The sequence below is a fragment of the Gallinula chloropus genome, assembly GCF_964237585.1.
Source record: "Gallinula chloropus genome assembly, chromosome: 1".
In the NCBI taxonomy this organism is placed as follows: Eukaryota; Metazoa; Chordata; class Aves; order Gruiformes; family Rallidae; genus Gallinula; species Gallinula chloropus.
In genome coordinates, this window is record NC_140085.1 from 117,852,830 (window position 1) to 117,875,141 (window position 22,312).

The 22,312-nt window shown below is 39.3% G+C and overlaps 1 protein-coding gene across 1 annotated transcript in view; it reads right to left on the minus strand.

Annotated features, from left to right (window-relative positions):
* Positions 1-22,312, minus strand: part of DSCAM (DS cell adhesion molecule) — a gene marked incomplete at both ends in the record, with an annotated part of 461,919 nt that overhangs the window by 364,835 nt on the left and 74,772 nt on the right. The window contains one exon of the mRNA XM_084272693.1: positions 21,615-21,761. Within this exon, the coding sequence (XP_084128819.1) occupies positions 21,615-21,761 (147 nt within the window). The remainder of the gene's footprint in view (positions 1-21,614; positions 21,762-22,312) is intronic.

The following is a 22,312-nucleotide window of genomic DNA, read 5'->3' on the forward strand; positions in this document are numbered from 1 at the left end:
CTACAATTCTGATTCTGTGACTTTGGGAATATTGATGAGAAGGAACTTACCACATAAAGAATCTTCTGTAACTTAAAGCTAGAATACTACACAAAGCATTATTCAAGTGTTCTTAATGTTCAAATTATTTTAATTTAATATTATATTTTAAGAAGTGTTACAAGATGAACTTTGACAGCAGCATCCACAGTGAAACACTTCTAATTTAAGTCAATTAAAAGTGACTTAAAAAGTGATTTTGAGGGGTGGGGAACCACCAAAGGAAAACAACAAATTCAGTTCCTGAATTTTAATAAAACAGTGTGGTATCTCTCATCTCCTCCCTCCCCCTCCAAAAAAGTCATGTCAAACTTTAGTATCTCTTGCTCTGGGGGATAGAATGATGCATGATATAACCAGATATCATTAGATGAGACACAGATTTCTCTGACCTCCACACTGAAATATGCTCCAAATTTTGCTTGCTTTGTTTAAAAGCAAAATTCAAGGATAACTGTATTATATGGAGTCACAATCTACCTTTGTATGTGTTCCGTCTGCATAAAAAAGCTAGCATCTTCTTTTTAAATATGGATACACAAGAAAGAGATTTTCCATTTTTAGACAATTGCTTAGAAGGCACAACCTCCTGTTTTACAAGCAGAACATGCTAGTGACAGTAAACCACAGCCAGAAGGCAATAATCCACTTACAAAGGGCAACAAGCAGACCATATTGTCCCCATTCACATTCTGATGCAGTCACCTATTGCTGAAGAGTCTCTCCAAGTAGACTTTTTTCAGCAAGAAGGAGCAGCAGCAATTAATAGGAACACTCTCCCATTCATCTCTCTCTCCTCTGCCTTTCCATTACTTATATGCGTATACATACATGCATAGAGCACAGTCCCATGGTACTCCATCTTTAGTAAGGAATGCTAGGTAAATTTTCTCAAGATCTTCTTTGTGGAGAGAGATACAACAGCTCTGTTCCTGAAGGGCAGGCAGCTGCTGAGAGATGCAGCAGCACGCTGTGTTTGGTCCTTAGAGACAGGACAAAGAAATACAGAATCCCCAGAGGAACTGCAGAAGATAACGTGCCTGAGACCTTGGTAGAGTCCAGAGAATTCTCTTTCATGGTCCTGACACAGACTGTCCTGTCATGCAGCAGCCCCTCAACAGATAACTGCTACATTACATAATAAAAAGTGTGCATTGCAGATCCCTGGTGCTAGATGTGATGGTGGAATGCAAACTTCCTAACCCCTCCCAAGGCTCACCTGCACTGTGGGAAAACAGGGAGCATGGCCAAGGACTTTTAGACCCTTCAGGCAGTATCTGCCCTAGGCAGTTGCCTCATTTGCTGAAGCCTAGAGACTGACTTGTCTCATCAGGATGCTGTGGTGAATAATAATGCAAGTGCCCATGCTTACTATAGGAAGAAAATACTACTGGAATTATTTTCACTGCACAAAAAAATCATTGAGAAGGTTTGCAAAATGAGGTCATTGTATTCATTTTCACTCTGATTAATAGCCATGGGTTAAACACAAAGTTTAAGCACCCGGGAAAGTTTTATAACTCATCTTTTTGACAGAACTGAACAAACAAAAAATGAGACACCTTGCTTTTACAGGGGAAAAAATGTTTGATGTTTCCATTAAGAAGAGAACTACATGGTGTTCATCATCAAGCATGATATTGTACCCAGGTGAGTCAGGTACTTGTCTGCTGCAATGTTCAGTATATACACAGCCCTGCTCTTCTCTGCCTTCCTCTTCCCTCCCGTACACAACTAATGTGAATTTTCCCATCGATGTGAAGTATGGTTGCAGAGAGACTAAAATACAGCACATGCTGTAAAAGAGGAAGAACAGGCACATTTATGAAAAAGGAAGCAGTAGTAGCAGCACTAAATTGGAGTGATTCAGTCTTCCCAACACAAAACAATTACGGAGGTCAAGTGTTTCTTTTCCTTTTAAAATAGAAATTATCCATCCTTTGAGGCAAAAGAAAGGAGCTATGCCTTTGCATAAAATAGGACCTCTACAATAGCTGCTTTGGTTCACAATAGGAAAGTCAGCTAGCATATTGTGTAACAGCTACAACATTTTTCCAAACTTTCATCGTTTCAAAGTTTTTTTTAACTATGGTTCTTCAGAACAAGTCATATTTTTTGAAATGTATAATAATTGAGCACATAATAGAGCAGTCAGTGGTGACAGTCCAATGAAAAGAGGATTCCATTAAAGAGCAACTCGCTTTTCAAAACATCCATAGATAGCAGAATATCTAGCTGCTTTACATCAGCAGCATCTAATATGCTTTTTCAGTGACCTCTGACACATACTTGGGTATGTGGAAAGTACATACTTTCCACTATTTTCAGTCTTAATCAGCTCTGTCAACAGGTATTATAGTGCTTTTTTATGATCCTGCCTAGTCATAACATTTTCAGAAATTAGGTGTGAAATCAAGACAACTAAATCTATTTGATTAGGAACACTATAGATAAAAATGTCAGGTTCCGTAATTGACGTGAGCAGAGTTTCTCTATAAGCTTTACCAAACAATGGTAATACAAAACTTACAGTTAAGCAAACACAGTGCCATTTATGACTTCCCACGTGCATGAACTGGCAGGGTTACTTGAGGAATAAACTGCCTACCACTCAGCTGAGGCCCACTTTTGTGAACTTGTCTTTCCCTCCTTCCCTGCTCCACATCTTTGTTTTTGTAGGAAAATTATATCCTTTCTTCAGAGAGCTGCATTATTGTCTTTTTTTTTGGGTTTTTTTTCATCCAGACAGTCAAGGTGTGCAAAGAGTAAAATCCAACTCATTCAGGAAATTTCCTTCACCATAACTTTCTGGTCTAGGTGCTTTTCCACAGGAAAGAGAAAAGACAGGTTTCAGAATTTCAGTTCACAGAAATGAGCTGTCTGTCATCATGGACATTTCTGAGGAAGAGGTTTATACTTGCCCACAGGGACACATTTTGACCCCGTTTATGCAAGTGTCCCTCCAAAGGCTCCTTATTCTGCATTGAAGGAACATGCTGCTTTTCCTCAGGTAGGCAGGTAAACATTAAAAAATGAAAAAAAGAAAGCACCAAAGCAAACAGCTAAGCAGCTGTGTCATCCATTTAGAATAGGAGGGCCAATACCAAACAACTACAGCAGTAAAAATTGCCATTTGCTGATCTGTGCATTACTACATCTTCAACCTGTAGCCAGGTTAGCGCTATAGAGGATGATTAACTGGTGGAAGGCTAACCAAAAGATCTGACTTATGATATCTATTTCATGCTAAGTTTTTTTCCAAACCCATGGGCATCTGTAGTCTAATAATTTCATCTAAACCTGATGCCACTAGTCAAGTCACCTATAATGTCAAAAACCGTAATACTCTTTATTAAATTTTAAAAAGCACCATTAACTTGAAAAAGTTTAAATCATAGTTTTCTATTTCTGCTACAGCTCTTTCAATTAGTATTGTAAAGTGTTTGTTTAAGTCCCTTAAACTATAGGCGTCTCTGGTATTTCACAGGTCCTCCTTTAAATCATAGAGAATCAATTCAAAAGGTCAGTGCTAATTTAAAAAAGATTATATGTGCACAGACATTTGTTTGACTACAAATTACACTCTTACGTCTTCTGAAATAATCTCTCTCATTTATTTTGGGGTACTAGGGGTATTTAAAACAAAAAAAAAAAGTGTGTTAGGAGGAGCTTCCTGCCAACAGTCCAATTTCAAAAACATTAAATGCCTTCAAGATTGGCTGTGTCAGCCTACTGCTTCCTGAAACAGGTTTTAAACTACAGCCAAACGGAACTATCAGAAACAAATGGTTACTCAACTTTAGAGATGCAGTGCTGACAAAACATAAGTTACCTTTTGCCTAAAGGCCTCAGGATTTTTCTACAGTGTTCACAAAACCTTGAAATGTAGATTTAAGTTTGACATTTTTCAAGTCAAATAAGAAAATGGCAAAAAAAATATTATACCCTAATTTTTTCCTTAGTTTTCCCACTTCTGTCTCCCCTCACTTAAGCTTCTCTTTTGTAATTCCTTGGTTTGCATGTATTGCATGTTGCAACATTTGGGTACACTGATCAATATTGTAAGAAGTTTTATTTGTATGAATGTAAAATGAGTGACTTCTTACTTTTTCATGTCTTTAAGTAAAATCCCCAAAAGCCAAATTCAAAAGCACTCAATAGAATCAAACATAAACTACAAACTCACAGACAGAAACATTTTGAATGTGTCCCCTAAAGTTTGCGCAGTGGGGTCCAGATCACTGAATCACAAGGTTGGAAGAGACCTTTGAAGACCATCAAGTCCAACCATTCCCATCCTATGCTAAACCACAACGTAGATGATGTCTACATTCAGAACTTTAAATCTAGCAAAAGCTTTGGGCATATTATTTTCCCTGTGCTCCTGCAGTGTCTCGGTTTGTGCATATGGAAAATGGAGACTGGAGATAACACTTATTGAATAACTACTTACTGCATAAGAAGAGATTTATATAGGAAAAGTGTAAAGCCTTATGCAGAAGATAAATATCATTAATTGTTCACCACAGTACAGAAATATTCTGACTCTCCTAATTCCTAGGCATAATTATCTGTTCTTCCATAGTTTGCAAAGTGTATCCTCAAAGACAGAAATAAAGAATGAGTACGCTGATTTGCTTCACTGTGACATTTTAATATCCTTTGAGCCACTGAAAGATGCTCGTGGTTTATCAAAACAACTTTTTCATGTTCCTGCAGATTGAATGTTTTATATGTCCAAGAACTTGTCAGCACTGGTGTCCAAGAGGGAGGGGGAAGGGGACTGACTGCTTTTTGTCTTTTTTAAGTTTTCTAACATAACTTCACAGCCACCCTTTTAACTACAGCAGATAAGATGAAAAAGTCTATTTACTTTTAGAAAAACTTAATCATGCCATCTGCTATTACATGTGGGCCCAAGATTGGAGGATAAGGTAGCTTACTTGATATGAAAGCAGCACCAGAGTTTGTGGCCCTATAGTTTTTCTAGATATTGACAAGGGCCTAAGAAAAACAGGTATGGGAGCTCACCTGAGAGATGCATCTAATGGGCCTGATCTAACCTACCACTAAGCAGAGGAACATCTGCATTTGGCCAACACAGGCCACTTGAGTGCCATGTTAGCTGTTGCATAATTGATCTACAGCTGGTTCATTGTGGGGCTCTTCAGCTAACAGCGCCTTCTAGCACTAGATCTGGCAAACCTCTCCATGGAAAATTAGTCCAGTGCTTTGTTTTCCCTATTATAAAGGCATTTCCTAAAGTTTAGCCAGACATTCAGAGATGCAGGTTTTAACTAAGCCCATCAGCAAGAAATCAATGAAAAAGACTCATTCAAAACAACTGTGCATTGACAGATGCAACTCCATCGAACACCAGTGTAAGGAAATGTTATATAGGACAGGACGGCGGGAAGCAAGTGTACAGCTGTGACAGATACTGAACCACATCCAGATCAACCTTTTTCCTCCTCTGCCTGTGGCTGTCACAGTTCTAGAGGGGCTCTGTCACAGGTAAACACTCTTTCAAGGACAGTGCACCCTGCCCAAGGCTGCAGAACAAATACCACATTACCACCCATAAATCATTCCCATATTCGAGTTTAACATTCCTCACATAGCCACCATCTGAGACGGGAAATCAGCATGCAAACCTACATTTTATCATGTGCTAGGCTCATAAAGACAGCAGGCCATAAACATTTTAAAGGTGTATTCTTAACAGTCACATCAGCTCCCTATTTATGGGAGTCAGAATTTGCCTGAGTAAACAAATATGAATCAGAAGATAGTCCTGCACCGGGTGTCAGTCCTATGTACTACTTGTGACCACACAGGTCTATGTGGTTCCCACTCAGGCGTCCAGCTTCTCCAAATCCCCAGCACTCCTGGTTTCATCTCTCACCTGATGTTTAGGAAATGAAGCATTCTTTCTTTTGGGAACAGATGGACACGTTTGGGCTGTCAGAAACAGCTGGATATGCTGAGACCTGGCCTGATCACCTTCTCCTCAGTGCCCTCCCAATGCTTCTAGGGTGACATTGAAGAAAACTAATGAGACACCCACTGCAATGTGAGAAGCAAAAAGTTGCTTTATTTTTGCTGGCAGTATATCAGCTTGGCTCTTCTACACGCGTTGCCACTGTTCCATTCCAAACTTGATTGCTCTATTCCTTATTCTAAAAAGTAGCTTCCTAAATCAGAGTACGTCTAGCCTACTTTTTCTTCCCCTGATCTTCTGGTTTCCTGCTCCATTCTATTCACAGCCAGTCTTTCCTAGACTGCTTTGTATTTCCCATCCCTATTGATTATAAAGCCAGTAAAACTTCAATGGCCTATGTAATGCCGGTTCTCACGTAAAACTCGATTACTGTCTTCTAATAGTCCAGATATGGGTCCATACAGGTGGGGAGGAGGACATAGCCTCTTTTGAGTTGCTGGACCTTCTCAGACAGTTTTTTCACAGTTGAGACAAGGGTAGAAGAGAGATTTCCTTCATAATGCTGGATCTGGCTAGCCAATTTATCCACTGTTATCCCCTCTTCTTCTTCCCAGTCCATCATCGCCAATGATTTGGATAACAACAGATCTGACCAGACCATATTAGAGCAAATTCATTGTAAGCATTCATTATATTAGTTTGATAGCCACTGGTCACTGTGTTGTATTACAATGATAAAAGAATGTATAAAATAAGTGACACACGGCACAATTGCTCACCAACTAGAACAGTTCCTGAGCTGTGCTGCCTCCCAGCCCAACCCCCCAGTTTTATACTGAGTGTGACATCATATGGTATGGAATAACCCTTTGGCCAGTGTGGGTCACCTGTCCTGGCTGTGTCCCCTTCCACCTTACTAAGCACTCCCTACCTTTTGGTTGGCAGAGCAGTATGAGAAACTGGTCATTCCTTGACTGCTTGGCCATAACTAAAACATCAGTTCCTTACGAACATGATTCTCATCCTGAATCCAAAACACAGCCCTACACCAGCTGATAGGAAGAAAATTAACTCTATCCCATCTGAAACCAGGCCAGGCTAATAGATACTTCATCATTCAAATTAAAATTATTTGGAGCAAAGTTGCAACCCAGAATTTATTTTTATGAGTATCTATGAACTCCAGAAGGCATGAATTCTGAAGAGAAGCATTAAAAGATGTTCCATAATAACTGTCAAGCAGGCAAGGAGTTACTGGGTGGAGCATTAGAAAGGTCAGGGCTTAAACTATCCTCTAGATTAGGATCTCACTGTGACACAGTGCAGCAACAAAGTACTTCCAAGTCCAGTAACCAAGTCCCCTAGACACAGGATCATGTATTTCAATGCTCCTCATAAATACATTGGACTGAATACACTACTGACTCTCCGCTGTAATGTGTCTGAGGTTAAAAATGCCTGTGTACTTAGCTTAATAGGTTTCCATTAGGGAAATGCAAAAATAGCATTGATTTTATTTAAGAAGAGCATCTCAGATAAATGGTGTTGTTAAATGGCTGCACACAAAATTTTTCTGAACTCTGACAATTTTGTTTCACAGAAAGTATCCTATCTCTGGATGTTATGGAAGAGTCTGTTAGCATTCTCATGTTAATTAACTCAAAATGTTCACTACCAGTTTTCCAGAACAGGACTTCATGGAGGGAAATTGAAAAATTAACAGCACAAAGTTTTGCTGGGACTGATTATGGAATGAAGAAATCAACTAAAAATCATGCAACTTTCTGATAAGAAAATTCTTAGGATAGAAATACATGAGGATTTTTCAAGCCGTTTTCACTTTGAAAGGAAAAGAAAATATTTCATTTTAAAAATACCGGAAAGGAAAAGTTCTGGCTTTTCCTGCATCCCTTGAAGACCTTTATTTCTTTGTTTTGGCTGAAACATGATGTTTTCATTAGGAAGACAGCTTTAATACCCAATACAAGAACAAGTTTTTCCTAACAGTAATTTGACAGAAAAAATGCTCAAGTCACTGGCATATACCTTAAATTCCACTATCCTGTGGTTTTCTTCCAACAATTTATTATTAGGTATCAGATACAGAAAGAAAATAAATCTAATCAAAGTGACACAGCAAAGATGAAACACCTCATCTCTTAGTTGGCAGATGCTTTCCTGCTGAGCTTCTCCTATGTCCTCACACAGGGAGCTCCAACCCAAGGCAGTAAGATCTCCATGGACAGAGATCTGAAGCACTTGAGTACATGTAGTATTTGGTTTATAAATGAGGATTTAAAAGATTCCTGCCAAATTACCAAAAATTGGGTCCTAAACCTCCCCACACTTAATCTATGACTTTTTCTATTCCAATACTTGGGGAGAAACAGAAAGCATGGATCTAAGTAAGGACTAAGTTTTAGGATTTCCTGCCTGACTATTGGCAGTAGCCTCAGTAGAAACAGAGGAAAGTTTCTTTGTTTCCAGTTTCCCTCTATGTAAAATAAGGGTAATAATTCTAATTAACTGAAACGGGCTTTGGGTTTGTCATAAGGGAAACAACAACATCTCACAAAATCTTCCTGGTCTGCTGATATTTAGAGAGGTTCTCTTTCTCACTCATTCTACTAAAAACAGTGAATGGATGCTGTGACACAGTACGTGTTATCCTATCATTTCTTATTTATGGGTGGGCTTTTGCTTCCCAGCCATGAAATTGCCTTTCAGCAAATTGCAAACATCCACTTTGAAAGGAAGATCTGTTTTGTTTCTCTTGTTCTGAATTTTTCCTAGAAAATCCCTGTCTGTCTTGTTTTTTGGCAAAAAATATTTCAAGATATCTGGCATATTTATTAATTAAAAAAAATTTAAGCAGAACAAAAATTATTATGTAGATGGCTCATCCCCTTATTTCTCTGGATTATTCCATAAATATTTCACATTTAAATAAAATGTTAACATTTATTTTTTCCTGTCTTTTTTCCACTATTTTCTTTTACCTAACCCCTACCCTCACATTAGCAGCTGCTTCCATATTTTATTATATTGCCAAGTGAATTGCAAAATTTTTCACATAAATACATTATAATCTCAAGATATACTTTAAATTATGTTCCACCTGCATATAAGAATTGTTATGCTTGCAATCTTGTTAAGTTTCATACTGACAATTTACAGAAATGCTTTGCTTTCAAACAACACTACCTGTAATGTATATTTCTTTGTACAGGAAATGTTTATATAGTTTTATTAATTTGTTTTATCTGCAAGATCTTTTTTTAATTTTAAGAAATCAGATTTATTTATAATAGAATTGTGTAATTTCATATAGTGATTATCAGCATTTCATTTGGTCCTTTTTTTTTTTTTAATCTTAGAAATACTTTTCGGTTTTTAAACAAATGTATTTCCTGACAGTGTTGTGTGAAAAACCTATAAAATTGGAAGAGAAAATGGAGTACATAGACAGATTCTTCAGTACAGACAAAACACAGGCACAAGTCTAAAACAGAGAGAAGTATTTTATTTTCATTGTTATAATTCAGATATTACCTAAAGGATCAGTTGCAGGAAAAATATGGAGTAAAAAGATATTACTTTTTGAAGGGTTATATCTCCTTAAAGAAAAAGACATGGTTTTACTAAACAATGGCATTTAACTAGATACTGTTGGGCAGGATGTTTCACAAAGGGAGGGCAGCAAAAAAAATTCCTTGCTCCTAGAAAATTATAGTCTAAAAATTAAAAAAACAAAAATCGGCTCCACAGCTGCACCCAAATGTATTTTCTGAGTGCGTCAGGAATTTGGTTTTCTGTCTTAATGGAGAATGAGGAAAAACATTTGGAAAAAAAATAATTTCCCTAGGCATGCCGCTGAAAAACAAGAGTGCTGTATGTCAGCTCTGTTTTCCCTGCTGGAATACATAAGCCCTGAACAGAGCTTGCCCTGACCTTCCACAAGTAGCAGGGTAATTGTGCTCGGGATTTTATGAATATCACTATCTATTTGCAAAGAAAGCCATGGATAAAAGAGGAAAATGAATTTGAATTTGCAGTGAAAGTGAGCATTGAGTGCTGGGCTGTTCCCCAGCTGGAAGAGAGCCAGACTCGATCCCTGGGCAGAGGGCCAAGGAGACATCCTTGCCATGGTGCATGGCCAAGTTCTGCAGCTGGAGAGTTAGGCTGGGCACAGAGGAGGGACCTCTGCACCATCTTCAGAGCAGACGAACATTTAAAGACTCTGGGGCATTAATTTTACCATCCTTCCTCACTACCAGGCACAGAAGTGGGGCAGCAGTAAAAGGCTCAAGTTTTGCATGGGGAAACTATACAGAACAATCCCTCCAGGGCACCGCAAGGACGGACAAATCCTTCTGAGGAGGAGAGAATGGAACCAAGGCACAGAGCTGAAACCACAAAGATATATACACAGGATGCATCTCAATTCTGAATTCCTCACAGTCCTCACAAGCACACCCCTGTTGTCAAATTGCTCCCTCTTGAGCTGCCCTTTTAGATTTCCATGGTTGAATATGATTTCTGTCCAGCTTCAGAGAGCAGGGTGCGAAACACTCCCTCTCATAGTGATGTTTATTGACCACAGCTGCCTGCAAGGCAGAGATGAGAGCCATCCCCAGGGAGGAGGATCTGGACCAGATTTTGGGGGAGTAGGGAAGGGAGGTGTCCCTTCTCTGTCTGGGTCAGGGCTCATCCCCCAGCCATGCTGCTGCAGAAGGGCTCAATAAGGATGGCTGCTCACCTGAGACGTCAGCAGCACCGGCATGAATTTTTAACTCCTCGGTTCACCGAAGCAGCAGTTGCTTTTGGTCTGATTCACTGCACAAGATGTGCAATCTTAGTTACATGCAGAGGTGAAATTCCTGCGTTGATTTGTTCTGAGCACACCCAACAGTCAGTGACAACAGTGGCAGCGCAGAGAGAGAAAAAGTAAGAGGGATTTCTGTGATCCAGATTAAATTAGTTTCTTCAAAATGAACTGTGAGTATTCCAGGAAGGAATCCGAATGAACACAGAGCTGTTCAGGTGGCAGCAAGGGAAACAAAACTTGCAGGAGTAGAAAAGCACGCAGTGAGGTAGGAAAGAATAAGTTGCTGTAGATATATACCTACAGCCTTCATTTCATGCACCCATAATTCTCTCTGGCAGCTGCATGATTAATTCAAAGACTTATTGATTTTTTTTTTTCTTTCTTTCTCAATCCTGCTGACCTGCTTTTGTTGACAGGCCTGTGTGGATCACATTCCTCTGCCAGGAGGGAGCATGGCATTGCATCGGTCTCCATGGCCTGCAGTAAACTTTTCACCTCATTCAACATCAACAGTAATCGAGTGCATGGTGCAAACCTGCAGAGCTGGTTTCAAACCAAACCAATATAAACTAACAAACCAGTAGGCTACTTTTGCTGTCAAAAATATCTGTAGTTGCAATTATAATGCAAATTTGATGGTGGAGAAAACATCTGAACAGTTCAGTCTTTCTTCTCTTGTACTCTGACTTTTATAAGAGTAACTAGCTTTAAGTTTTCTACCAAAACCAAAGACATTTGGTACAGCAACTGCTTACAACATAAAATGCTTAACCTTCACATCTACCACCTTTCCAGAGCAACACAAGAGTTTCTGCCCCTGTACAGAAACAGAGCTCGACCTCAAACACCAGATCAGAGGTTTCAAAGTTTCGCCTGATTCTAACTAAAACATCACCTGGCCTTCACAGTAACCTTCCTCCAAAGGGAAAAATGTACATGCAATTAAAATATGCCTTTGCAGTTTAGCAACCCAGGTGAAGCAATGGAGATAATGACACTGATGTCACAGCAAATGAAATTAAGGTCTACTCTACTCCCAAATCTTTCTAATGAGTCATTCTTCTAACGAGCCTTTCAATTAAAATTCAACTCTCAACAGGGAAGACAAATCAAATGAGCATCTTCTTAGGGCTGTAGATGTCCATACAAAATTTGCAGATTTGTATACTTAATACCACTGTATTCCAAAATGATGTTGTAGTTTAAATATGTTGCCTGGTACAACACACTACACTGGAAAATACTGTTTCTGTTTCTTCCACACGTCACCTGTAGGTATTTCTTCGATGTGTTAAAAATAACAACAACAAAAAAAAAATCATGGCTGATAGCAATTTGACATGCTGCCCTTCTCAGAATTGGAGCTAAACCATGTACATAGGCAAAAGCTGTATGGTATAAAGCATTCTGGGTAGTAAGGCACACACTCATTAAAATTAATCTCATGCATCTCTTTTGTCCTCTCATATCACAACTGTCAGAGCTCATTGGTTGTTTGCTCAGGTTAGACAGAGTTTTGATGGGAGACCGCAAGCACACAGCACTTAATGTGGTCATCTACTTATCCACCACCATTTGGGAAGGTGACAAGATCACAAAACTAGCAGAGCAGACTTATGAGGAAGAAAATGACGCTACACTCACTATTTCAAAAAGTAAAAATGAAAATAAAAAATAAAATTAGGCTTAAAACCAGTACACCTAGCCTTTTGATATCAAATCTGATAGCACTGAGTCTTGCTGCCTACACATCAGGACACATATCCCACCCCCATTCCTCCAGATAATGCATACTAAACCAAAGCAAAAAATATTACTTCAGATATTCAATTCAAGAAAAATTATATGAACCAAAATCTGCCTGGAGAATTGTAAACAAAGAGCAAAGATAAAATGGAAAAATTTTGAGTGAGCACCTGTGAAGGTTAGCAGTCAGTCTGATCCTTTTTCTCCTTTAATAAAGATCTGGTAAACATCAAGTTGATTAAAATGCAGGCTGTATTTATTTTTGAAGGTTTTACAAACCCCAGAGAGAATTAATATTACAGGAACTGAGTGGGCTAGAAAAAGCTGGACAGATGATAAAATGGGATTCACCCCAGGAAAATGAAAGAAATTTCAAGTACATCTGGAGAGACAATAATGTGACACACATTTCCAGTGAGAGACTAACTGTGCCACTGAACTCAACCATGCTGAAAGAAACCTCTTCGTGACTGGCAACATGAATAACAAGGTGGTAAAACAGAATAGTTAGGACATCAGATTGGATAATGTTATGCATGGTTCAACAGACCCTCAGGGCCATAGAGAGATTAGATAGGTGCCCATATATGTGTGTGTGCGCGTGTGTGTGTATGTGTGTCAATATACACACACTCGTGCATATGGGGAGAGAAAGAGGATTTAAAAAAAACCCTAAATATTTGAAGCCTTATCACAGAAAGCAGTTACAACCCCTCTCTCATTTTAAATCATAAGAGCACAAGATTCTATTCTGAAGGGAGCCTGAATCCAATCAGGTTCTTCATGAGCTTTAGTTGTGTAAGTGGAGAAAAATAAAAAAAGTTTTGAGAAAAAAAATAAAGTTTTTTTGAGGTTAGCTGTTGTTGGGAGGAGGGGGGTCTTGTGTGTTAAAGTGAGTAGAGGGAAAGGACCCCTCCAACTGATGGAAATAGGCAGCTATTCAAAACAGAGTGGCAACAAAGGGAAGAAGGAGCTATGATACACTTGTCTCCTAGGCACACTTAATTTCTGGCATGCCAAAAGCACCCCTACTATTTGCAAACCTTATTAGTACTAAGATTGCTGGATGCAGTGAGATTGAACAAATTTTGGCTTTCCACACTTTAACCACCAAGACACCCCACTTAAATACATTTTTCTCCTCTCTCTCTCACAAACAGCCCTTAGAGCAACTAAAGTGTCCAGTCATGCTGAGGAAAATCTCCAAGTGTCCTCCCCAGGAAAACAACAGCAACTCTGATATTACCACCTCCGTTTCACACTCACTCTTCCCTGTCCTGATTAAGTGACCAGAAACTGTTCCTTCACCTACAGTAGTGTCACCCATTTTCCTCTGTGCTATCAAAACGTGGTTCTTTGGCATGTGGATCAGGTGCTTCCCATATTCATCCCTTCAAGTCACTCCAAACACCTCTACCTCCCACAAAGCTGTTGAAATCTTTGCATCCAAACCCACCCGATCCTACAGCCATAACTTTACAATGATTGACCGGATCGAAATACTCCAATGTAACACAGTAGGAAGAAAACACTGAGCACAGGTTGCAGAGTAGCCAAAGGAAAGGTCCCCCAGCAAACAGCTCTAAGTACATTGCCTTGCTCAGTACAATTTCAGTCTACGATGAAGAAAAGGAGAGCATGAAAAATGTTTGCACAAGCAGGAAGTTCAAAGTATTTAATGTCTCCACATTCTGTTTTACAACACTATCCTCTTAAAAGAAGAGTGATTTCAGGAAAAATGTAGATAACTACGCATTTCTCAAGTAAATTACTTTTTAGTAGGTTCCTTTGATACCATTTCTCACAGCATTCTGCTTGAGAAACTGGCTACCACTGGCCTGGAGAGGCATACCCTCTGCTGGGTAAAAAATTGGCTGGATGGCCATGCCCAAAGATTTGTGATGAATGGAGTTAAGTCCAGCTGAATGCTGGTCACAAGTGGTATTCCCCGGGGCTCAGTCCTGGGTCCAGTCCTGTTTCAATATCTTTATCAATAACCTCGATGAAGGGATTGAACTCAGTAAGTTTGTGGACAACACTAAATTGGGAAGAAGTGTTGATCTGCCTGAGGGTAGGGAGGCTCTTCAGCCTGGATCAATGGGCTGAGACCAGCAGGATGAGGTTCACCAAGGCCAAGTGGAGAGTCCTGCAATTGGGACATAACAACCGTGTGCAGCGCTACAGGCTTAAGGAAGAGCGGATAGAAAGCTGCCTGGTGGAGAAGGACCTGGGGGTGTTGGTTGACTGCAGACTGAATATGAGCAGTGTGCCCAGGTGGCCAAGAAACCTAATGGCATCTTGGCTTTTATCTGAAACAGGATGGCCAGCATATCCAGGGAAGTGATTGTGCCCCTGTACTCAGCATTGGTGAGGCTGCACCTTGAATGCTGTGTTCACATTTGGGCCCTCACTATAAGAAAGACATTGAGGTGCTGAAGTGTGTCCGGAGAAGGGCAACCAGGCTGGTGAAGGGGCTGGAGAGCAAACCTTATGAGGAGAGGCTGAGGGAACTGGGGTTGTTTAGCCTGGAGAAGAAGAGGCTGCGGGGAACCTTATCACCACAAGAACTACCTGAAAGGAGGTTGTAGAGAGGTGGGCGTTGGTCTCTTCACCCAAGTGACAGGTGATAGAATGAGGTGACATGGCCTCAAGCTGCACCAGGGCAGGTTCAGATTAGACACTAGGAAAAAAATTCTTCACTGAAGGGGTTACCGGGCACTGGAACACGCTGCCCACGGAACTGGTTTAGTCACCAACCCTGGATGCATTTAAAATATAAGTAGATGAAGTGCTTAGGTGTATGGTTTAGTAGAGGACAGGTATCATTGGACTCTATGATCTCAAAGGTCTTTTCAAACCTAGTGATTCTGTGATTAGGAAAATAACCTTGTTGAAAGAGAACGTGAGGAAGTAATATACTGTCTTTAGAGGTGGGCAAGTGCACTTCACGTCTTCAATGAGCTCAGAAAACACATTACCTGTAGCAGCAAACCTACCATTTGAACTGAGGATCGCTGAACACTACTCACAATAGCTTTCCAGGGAGTCAAGGAAGCTTAGCAGATGTAGTTCTTTCCTTGCTTTATCTTTTTGTACCCAATAACAACTTTGACTAGAAGAATTTAATCTGACAGACTTATTTCTGGTAGAAGACAGTTTACATTCAGATTTTTTTTATTTTGTGTATGTCACTAGTATTTAAGCATAAAAAAAAAAGTGTGCTCTTCATCTCACTCCACCTGGAACCAGAAATAAAAATCTTACATTTAATGCATTTGGTGGCATAGGTTAAGTGTCTACTGGATGATTGCTTCTTGGCAAGCCTCAACATCAAACAAAACCAGGAAAGATCATAGCTCATCTCTGCTAGACACAGCCTCAGTCAAACGGCTGGACTTAATCCCTGTGATCATCAGAAATAATCTAATTCTGAACACGGGACTCTGCACACAAGACCTCTCTCTCCATAGAGATTGTTTTTCTTCCCACTACACACAAACATCACGGCTGAAAAAAGCAGCGATCCCACTGTGCAAACTGAACCACGGCTGTAACTGCCAAACCCAGCACAAACGAAAACTGCAGTGCTGTATTTCAGATGCCACCACGTGATAACTGCTGTCAAACATTGACTGCTTACTGTCAACTGCAGCAGTTCAGAAAAGCCCTTTATGCAGAAAGGGATACAAGAGCCCCTGAGCCTTTTAAAGACAAGACTTGAGGAACTGTGTGTAAATAAATAATGCAATTCATTACATCAAATGTAGGTCATTGTACATCAGTGACACTTCTCAAGCCGTGGTCCAGTGTGTCTAATTTCTGTCCAATGGCAACTACACTGGCTGGAAGGCTCATCGGCTGTCATCTGCATGTCAATCACAGCCCTTCAGGGAACTGCGTTCCATCCATGCTTACACACCTTTTTCTCAAAGCTGCTATTCTTTCAATGCAGATTTACATACGCCGTTGTGCACAGTCGTTATTATCTGTCCCTCTCTCCTTTTCTATCCTTTTTAAGCAGTCACACTCTATGTACAAATCAGACAGACTCTTGCATGGTATGTCATTAGACAGGAAAATGGGAATTCAGAAAGGTCAGGGCATGAACCTATTCATGATCCTGCTCTTGGCACTAAGCTGTTCAGATGCATGGAAAAACTCAAAATCCCTCATAGTTACCAGCATCAGGGTAGGAGGCATTCGTAACAGAAGTATAGTATATGTAGTGACAGACCAAATTGAATTCTTCAGCTTTTCTCTTTGTTTCCATCTGCTCATCATTCTCCTCTTTGCTGATCCCTTGCACTGACCTTTATTTTTAATAAACCCTTTCTGCCTCCCTTCCCTGCCTACAGCCACACCCATCCTTTCCTCTCTCTGGGGCTATTTAACACACGAACAGACTCTGCTCTCTGTTTCACCTAGGCAGGAAGAACAGCAGTTACTTTGTCCTTACCTTCTCTTCTAGTCCAGCTTCACTGCTATGTGTGCGACAAACACCACAAGCCAAGAGTCTCCCATGGGCCTTGCAGTTGCTCCACAGGAGCAGAAGCACAAGCTGTACAGTGGCACTTTTCTCCAACGTTGTTCCTTGGGTTTATGGCTGCTGTTACAAAACTGTATTTGGCCACACTCTTTGGTGCTGCAGGGTCTGGGCTGCTTTCAGTGGTTACAAGGTCAACACAAAGCTGATTCCAAAAGTCTCCTTTTTTTTTTTTTTCTTATTTTTTTTTTAAGGAATGGTTTGTGAAGGAAAACTATAAGGAGGAAAGAAAACTTGACCTTTGAGCAAGCTGTATGCAGCTATCAGTCACACAATGTTCTAGGATTATTTAAGCGTTTATATTTAGTGTCGTTTAATGACAATGCGTAAGAGCTGAATACTGATATAAGAGAAGACTGCACATCATTATGCTAGCTATTATACTTCCAAGGAATTTCAGACTCAGTTTCGAGTCACCTGACAGTATGCAATTCTTCAGAAAAGAAGGATCTTTGGAAAAGAGGCCCTGAAGTTACAGCTGTAGAGCTTGGTAAAGCAGTAACTCACACTTTGTGAGCCCCATAGGACTTCCCAGAGTTACTGCCGGTCCTTCTATTTTGTCAACATCACAGAGATTGCTAGGTAAGACACACACTGCAGGAAAGTTTGATTGCTTTTTCTAGAAGACAGAGGTGGGTAAACAAGACACACTTTATGCATTTGTAGCAGATTGACAACTGCAGAGGTCTGCTGCTGTACCTGTCCATCACGCGAGTTTGTAACACAGCTGTATCCAGAAAAGATGGCTGAATATTTCATCCAACAATTGTTATGCAAAATGGATCTTTCCAGTATGAAAAAGATTTCTGCACATTTGCTGTTGGAAGCTGGGGTTTTCTACTTTTCCCCAGAATAAATTCATCCAAGTAATTGGTTTTGCCTGGCTTTAAACATCTTTTTCCCCTCTACCTTGGCCCCTATAGGACACCCTGAAAAAGCTTTTTGGCCTCAGATTTGCTGTCACACAGAAAGACAAAGCGTAGGAGCAAAACCCCAATTATTGAGCTATTTTCCTGACAGGCAGACAGGCATACACACATCTTTTCAGTCCACAGCAGGCATTGCACATGGAAGCTTCATAGAAATCAACATTTCTGGCTCCAAACATGGGCAGCTTCCCTTTTATTGAACAGGGAGTCTGACCTTGGAAATGGATGCTCCTTGGCAGTGCAGTAGCAATACATCTCAATAAGTTTCAACTCCCAATTACTTTACAATAACCTGGAGACGTGACATAAAATTGTGGCCAGGAAGCAGAAGATGCTTGTTCCCAGATATATATTACACACTTTGGTTACCATGGACTTCACTGTGCTATCTGAGACCTAAGCATGCAGACAAAAGTAGGTGCATCCAGGACAGCACACTGTTTCAAAAACAAACATACAAATAAAAAAACACCCCCACACCATCTTAATTAAGGTATAGACCTCAAGTATTCCTTCAAAAAAAGTTGTTTGGGTTTGTTTAGTTTTTTTACACTACAGAATTAAAAAAAACTTGTGTGTTTTTCTATCTAGAATAGTACGTAACAGCTGAAATAAAGGATTCTGGTTCACCAACAGATCTCTCTATCCTAGTAGCCAGAATGGTATTACAGTGAGAATGGTATACGAAATATTTACTCTAGATTGTACTCGGAAGTACTGCACTAGAGTTTATGCCTTTCGGGGGCGGGGGGAAGCCCTTCCCTGTTGGGCCATTTGTAATATATGGAGCTTCCTTCCCCACTGAAAAGCTGCCCTGATTCTTGCATAGATGATCTGTCATCCCTTCCTGTAAAGTGTAAGGCTCTGGGGCTACTTCTGCCTTCTATTTGAAATGAGTGTATCATCTCAGGAAAAGCGTCCTTCTCGTTTTTCCTCTCTCTCTCTCTCTTCCACCCCCTTCATTTTTCTTTCTTTTCAAGCAAACACTATCTAGTTTTCCTGCAAAAACCTATTCCAGCTCAAACCATGATAATCTTCAATCTGTGTCTTTTTATATTCTTAGTCTTTCACAAAAGAGGTTTCCCCTCAAGATGGCTCTCATTTTTGCTGATGTTAATGAGTAACCAATAAATCAGTTATATTAAGAAACAAGAAAAAAAAATCAGAACTTGATGTTTGTCACTATTAACTTGTGAGATTAAAAGCATGGCAATTAATCTGGTCTAGCACAGAGAGAAAAAGCAGGCTAGCAAAGGCCATAAGAGCAAGCATATGCATTTCCTCAGAATATTGATCATTAGTGGAAAACAGCTCAATAGTCATGTTATGTCTTGCATCCTATTCATCAGCACTGGCATTCTAAGACAACAGGCTTGATCAATATCTACTATTTGAGTTCACGGCCAGATTATTGCAAAATTGATTATGGGTAAACTCAGAGCAATTTTACGGAACATGTGTGGGTTTTGGCTTTTGAATGCTCTCACTATCAAGCTACAGTTAAAGAGTATAAATAGTGAAGAAAGCAATCACGCAGTCATTGTGGTTAACCCAGAGCAATGTTTTCCTGCCTCGCTTTTGCCCTTGCATGACAGATAGCATCGATTAGTGAACTAACCTGTGATTTCATTTCTGAATCTAAATCTTTTATATGATGTGATTCAATATGAAACTGAGATTTTTTTAATAACAGCAGTTTTAATGATTTAGAAATCTGAATGGAAATAAAACATAACTGCTGAATTAAGGTATTGTGATACAATTAGAAACTAGGTTTTAAATTTTGAAATTTATAGTAAATTTTTAATGAATGTCGCCTAATCAACCACAGTCAGCATACTTTCTTCCCTAAAGAAGGGATTACAGAGACCTGCATGAGCCACTCCTGTTCCCACAGTGAAGAGCAGGATTGGGCCACTCAAATATATCACTTAAGTGTTAGGTACTAATACTCAAGAAGAAAAAAAATATCAGATTGAGAGGATGCAATCTGTGTTGACAGATAAAATAGGCATGTTTTCTAATAACACAGAATGATTACACTTAAAAAAATATTAAAGATAGTTAACTATGCAGGTATACATGTTCTTTTCCTCCAGCCAATATTAACGTACATATATGTAAGTGTATCACGCGGTAGCCCATTCTAAGATGAAACAAAGTACACACATCCATCTGTCATTGCAATACATAATCTTAATCATAGTTTAGACAATCTTAAACACAATTCTGTATCGTTATATATAGAATACTGGAAAGCTTATTTGCATATTTAAATAGAACTCTGACCCAACTATGCTGAGAGAAGTATGAGTCCTAAAATTCAGATATTACAGGCCTCTTCATGGAAACACACTCCGTTTCAGTTGCTCAGTGACAAAGACAATATGCCATACCAACATCCAAGAGTGTATCAAAAGAAATGGATTTACCAAGCTTAAACAGTGCACCACTAGTACAGGACCACTGATCATCAGTTACATGGCACTTAAATATCTACCAAATCCTTAGAGAGCTATTTGAAATATATTTAAAAAAAAAACAATAAAACATGTCTATAATAGGAATCTTATATAAACATAGATACTTCCATCAATGCCACATTTGTGAGAAAAGAAAGGTTATTAATACACTGAAAAGTCAAAAAAACACTTCTACATGTTGTGGGATGACAAACACAAACACATTCTTTAATATACTCTGCAGCAACATTTAACTCAAGCTATTTTTATTTTTTTTTGCATTCTGCATTACCCTGGAACAATATATTTCAAATTTCTGCACACATAAATCATTTGTGTATGTAGCAACAGCTGCACTGTGTGTAATATATAATTTAGATACGCACTACACTGAAAATATTTTTCCCACATATCTTTTCTCCCATGAATTTCTTACAATGTTTACAGTTTAAAATCTTGGATATTCTTTGCCTGAATTCCCCGTTCTTCCTGAACAATGCCTCACATTTCCTCAATTTGTCAGTGAATAGATTAATGCATATAACTGCTTGAGAATAGATTGCTTCACTTCACTACATTTGGCTTACAGCACAGTTTATTGTGTGCTTAAGCATCCAGTCTTATCTATAAAGATATTTGAGATTAAAATCTTATGAAAAGCATAAATACCAATTGCATACCTCATTTAAACATAACCAAACAAATTTAAACTTGGGATTTCTGAAAATCCATGAGTAACTTTACTACTGCAAAACAATTATAACCCAACACATGTTTTATGACATTCAAATTTCTTTAGCATTTAGGAGTTCCTTATCAAAGTTAAAATGTGAACCCATGGCCCCAGAACCAGAAAGCTGGTTTTATGTCTGGTATAAAACAAAAAACATGTTATTTTCCCCTCAAGCATGCTAGAAAAAGCAGGGCTGTCTAAAACCTTCATGTCACACACAGTCATAGGCATGCAGCAATGCTAATATGAAATATGTTACTGGGACGATGACATACCATTCAGCTATAATTGACTCAAAGTAAATATCAGGCATTTGAGGAAAAGAAAAAAAAAAAAAGGCAGGAACCACAGCTGCCATTGCCAATTGGAAAAAAAAAAGCCGTAACAGCCTACCTGAGACAAGCGAGACTGTGTCTTTCTCCCATGAGACAACAGTGATGTATGCCTCCACAGAGGAGGGGATAATGCACTTGAACACTGCTACATTGCCTCTCATGGCTTTCTGGTCCTCCACACGGACAGTATAGGGTTCCCGTAAAACTGAAGATAGAAGAAGAGGTTTTATTAAACAAAACAATCTCACACACCATCCATTTCCTTATTTCACCTTGCAAAGCTCCCCAAAGAATGTTACTCGGGTTGGTGAATTCTTTATCTCAGTAAGTGATACAGTTTTTTCCAGGCTGATTTCACGTTCATTTGCAAACACTCCCAGATCTTTTTGTTTCCTCAAAATCGGCATTCGACCATATTTCTGTGTTCTTCCCCTGCCTTATTCTGAGAGCAAGAAGAAAGACTTTTCTAAGAACTGCATATTTATGTGGGTAAATGGTGCTATGTCTTCTGCTACTTGTCTAGTTTCTCACACCAGTTTTCTCATCACAAACTGTTTTTTTGCTCTATCAAAAGGTTAAAAGTACATACAAGTACTATCTGCAAACTAGACATCTGGAGAGTAGATGAGAAGGTTCATGTCATTTAGGATTTTGACTAAGTAACAACCAAAGGAGAAAAACTGATAGAGGATACAGCCAGAGAAAAAGTTCTCAGAAACACAAAGAAATGCTAATAATTAAGGTAAAAGCTATATT